Source organism: Dreissena polymorpha, chromosome 8 (assembly GCF_020536995.1).
Source record: "Dreissena polymorpha isolate Duluth1 chromosome 8, UMN_Dpol_1.0, whole genome shotgun sequence".
Classification (NCBI taxonomy): domain Eukaryota; kingdom Metazoa; phylum Mollusca; class Bivalvia; order Myida; family Dreissenidae; genus Dreissena; species Dreissena polymorpha.
The window spans coordinates 15,267,545-15,270,957 of NC_068362.1; the positions used below are offsets into that span (position 1 = coordinate 15,267,545).

General features: G+C 45.9%; 1 protein-coding gene across 1 annotated transcript; it reads left to right on the forward strand.

The window, feature by feature from the left end:
• The first annotated feature begins 684 nt into the window (after window positions 1-684).
• Window positions 685-3,005, forward strand: LOC127840340 (uncharacterized). The gene is made up of 2 exons (XM_052368748.1): window positions 685-2,494; window positions 2,659-3,005. The coding sequence occupies exons 1-2, from the start codon at window positions 685-687 to the stop codon at window positions 3,003-3,005; spliced, it is 2,157 nt and encodes a 718-aa protein (XP_052224708.1).
• The last annotated feature ends 408 nt before the right edge of the window (window positions 3,006-3,413 follow it).

A 3,413-nucleotide genomic window follows, 5' to 3' on the forward strand; every position in this document is an offset into this window, starting at 1 on the left:
TCACACCATCACAACATAACACAGTGCATAAACATAATGCAAGTTTATCTACTCATATATTATGTCCGGTATATGAATAGAAAATTATTTAATTAAATTTTATTAAAATAGTTCATACTAATCATTATAATTGCCCATTGCAGGTTGCTGCAGTTCGCCGAATTTTCGTCTGCGCCTCATCCATTCACGTATTGTCAGGGGCAAGTAATCCATAATACGTTTTATTATCCCCCGCCATAGGCGGAGGGATATTGTTTTGGCGTTGTCCGTCCGTCCGTCTTTCCGTCCGTCCGTCAAATATAACACTTTTGTGTCCAGAAGCATATTGGCGGGGGATATCAATTCAACGAATTTGATCGCGCGTTTTGGATAACGGCTATTCAGTTACATTTTGTTCATATCGATTGTCTTATTACAATACATGCGTCTGACCCTGTTGAGTCAAATATTAGACGGATCCGTTTTAAACCGATGAAAAGGTAGATTACACATGCGTTAAATGCAAGAAAGCTGCACCTTTAGGCTTTACATTAATTTTAAAAAAGTGATACACGATTTCCAAAACATAACATCTTTATAAATATTCGCGTTTGTCGAAATGAAAGGACGTATACGTCTAGAAATCCTACCTTCGGTTTTAAAAGCGGTACCGTTTGAAAAGTAATAAATTACAAAGTGTACAAGATGTGCCCACTACTTCTCATGCGTTTATGGAGGCTCCTCAAAGTAGTCTGGAGGAAGGGGGACGTACCAGAGGCTTGGAAGGATGCCGAGGGGATATTCACACCGAAGGAACGCAATTCCAAGACGGTCAACCAGTTCCGAACGATCTCGTTGCTCAACGTCGAGGGAAAAATATTCTTTGCCATCCTTGCAAGAAGACTCACATCTTTCCTGACAGGCAACGCATACATCAACACCTCGGTCCAGAAGGGAGGAGTTCCCGGTTTCTCCGGCTGCATAGAGCACACCAGTGTTATCACACAGCTAATAAGTGAGGCGAAGAAAGGGAGGAAGGATCTCACTGTAGTTTGGCTCGACTTGGCAAACGCATACGGGTCCATTCCACACCAGCTCATCTATACAGCCCTCCGACACTACCATGTGGACGGCCACATTCAGAAAATCATCACCAGTTACCTGGATGGAATCAAGCTCCGGTTTACTGTTGGTGACCAGCTAACCAGATGGCAGAAGTTGGAGAAGGGAATCGTTACCGGCTGCACAGTTTCCGTGGTGCTCTTCATCATGGGGATGAACCTGCTGATAAATGCTGCCCAACGTGAGACACGTGGACCAAAGACAGAGTCAGGAATCTATCTCCCATGTAGCAGAGGCTTCATGGAAGACCTCACATTGACGACAACAACACACGTCCAAGCTAGATGGATGCTGACAGCCCTGACGGATGTCGCTTCATGGGGAAGAATGAAGTTCAAAGCAGCAAAATCCAGATCTCTTGTCATAAAGAAAGGACAGACAACAGAGAGGTTCAAACTCTACGTACAGAACGAAGAGATTCCTTCCATAGTGACGAGTCCAATAAAATGCCTGGGCAAGTGGTTTGATGCAAGCCTACAAGATCGCGACAATGTCAAGAACTTAAAGCAACAGGTAGAGGAGGGCCTCAAGAAGATAGACCGCTGCGGACTACCCGGCAAGTTCAAAGCCTGGCTGTACCAGCATGCACTGCTCCCAAGACTAATCTGGCCGTTGATGCTTTACGAGGTACCCAGCACAACAGTGGAAGCCCTGGAGAGAATCACTAGTCGACACCTCAGGAAGTGGCTAGGAGTTCCACCCAGCTTTACCAGTATTGGACTCTATGGGAAGAGCAACAAGTTACAGCTCCCGCTATCTTCACTGGTAGAAGAGTTCAAGACAGCAAAAGCAAGACTTGTGTTGACCTTGAGGGATTCTCCGGACGAGTTCATCCGTGAGGCAGGGATCCAAACCCGAACGAACAGGAAATGGTCAGCGACAGAATCTGTGAGCCAGGCAGAGAACACGCTCAAGCACCAAGACATTGTCGGAGTGACTGCAGTTGGACATGAAGGAATTGGTGCGAGAAAGGTGGTGCTGTGGAGCCGATCAGACCAGAAAGAGAGGCGAGCGATGATTCAGTCTGAGGTCAGGAGGGCGGAAGAAAATGCCAGACAAGCAAGGGCTGTGGAGATAGGAGCGCAGGGAGCATGGACCACGTGGAATACCGCAGACAGGAAGTTGACGTGGGGAGACATCTGGAAGTATGAGCCTTTTCGGTTTTTCTTTCTCCTCAGGTCTGTCTATGACCTACTACCATCCCCAGCGAACTTGTGCCGATGGGGACTCACAGCAGAGCCAAAATGCAGCCTGTGTGACAGAGTAGGCACCCTAGAGCATGTTCTGTCATCTTGTAGTACAGCACTGACACAGGGAAGATATAGATGGAGGCACGACTTGGTCCTCAGAGAGTTGGCTGACTGGCTAGAGAAGGAAAGGAAGAAGGAACATGGTAATCACCCCCGCCATGGGCACATCGCTTTTGTCAAATCGGGTGAGACCGTGAAGACACAGAAACAAACAAAAGCATCAATTCTTGATGGCTCTAGAGACTGGAAGTTGACCTTGATAGAAGGCTTGTTTTCCCAAACGTGGTTCAAACGACCCTACGACCAGATATTGTACTGTGGTCAGAGACAGGAAAGAAGCTCGTCACCATAGAGCTGACAGTACCATGGGAGGCAAGATGTGAAGAGGCCTACGAGCGGAAGAAGGCCAAGTACAAAGAACTGATGGATCTGTGCAAGCAACAAGGCTGGAGAACTTGGCGATTTCCCGTGGAAGTTGGCGTTAGAGGATTATGTTCCCAGTCCGTGCACAGGCTGATGACAGCATTAGGAACAACTGGCAGGGAGAGACGAGTGGCTATCCAGAGACTGAGCCAAACAGTCGAACGGGCATCAAGCTGGCTGTGGCTGAGGCGAGAGGAGAAGAGCTGGAGGCAATCAACCAACACACAGTGACTGATCACCACTGTGGGCCCACCGCTATCAGAATGTTCATGGAAGTAAAGGGCCGAAAAATTCTAAGACGGCGGAATCCGTGCTGATGGTGTTGGTTGAGGAGCAGTCTTAAGACTGTACCTAAACTAACTTGCTAACTAGGCTATATATTTAATGACAATTTTGCACACTTCCAAATTGCATCTATATGTATTGATTAACAGGTATTTCATTTCAAAGTCAGAGGCAAGCTGTGTGGCATTAAATGACCTAATTTTATTGCTAATTTTTTTTCTATTTTTTTATGATCATATGATTTATATTTGATTATTTTGACTTTTTTTTATTGATTTCACGTCCTTATGAATTTAACTTCTTTAAATACGCTCATTACATAACAAAGCCTTTAATGTGAAGCAAAACATCTTC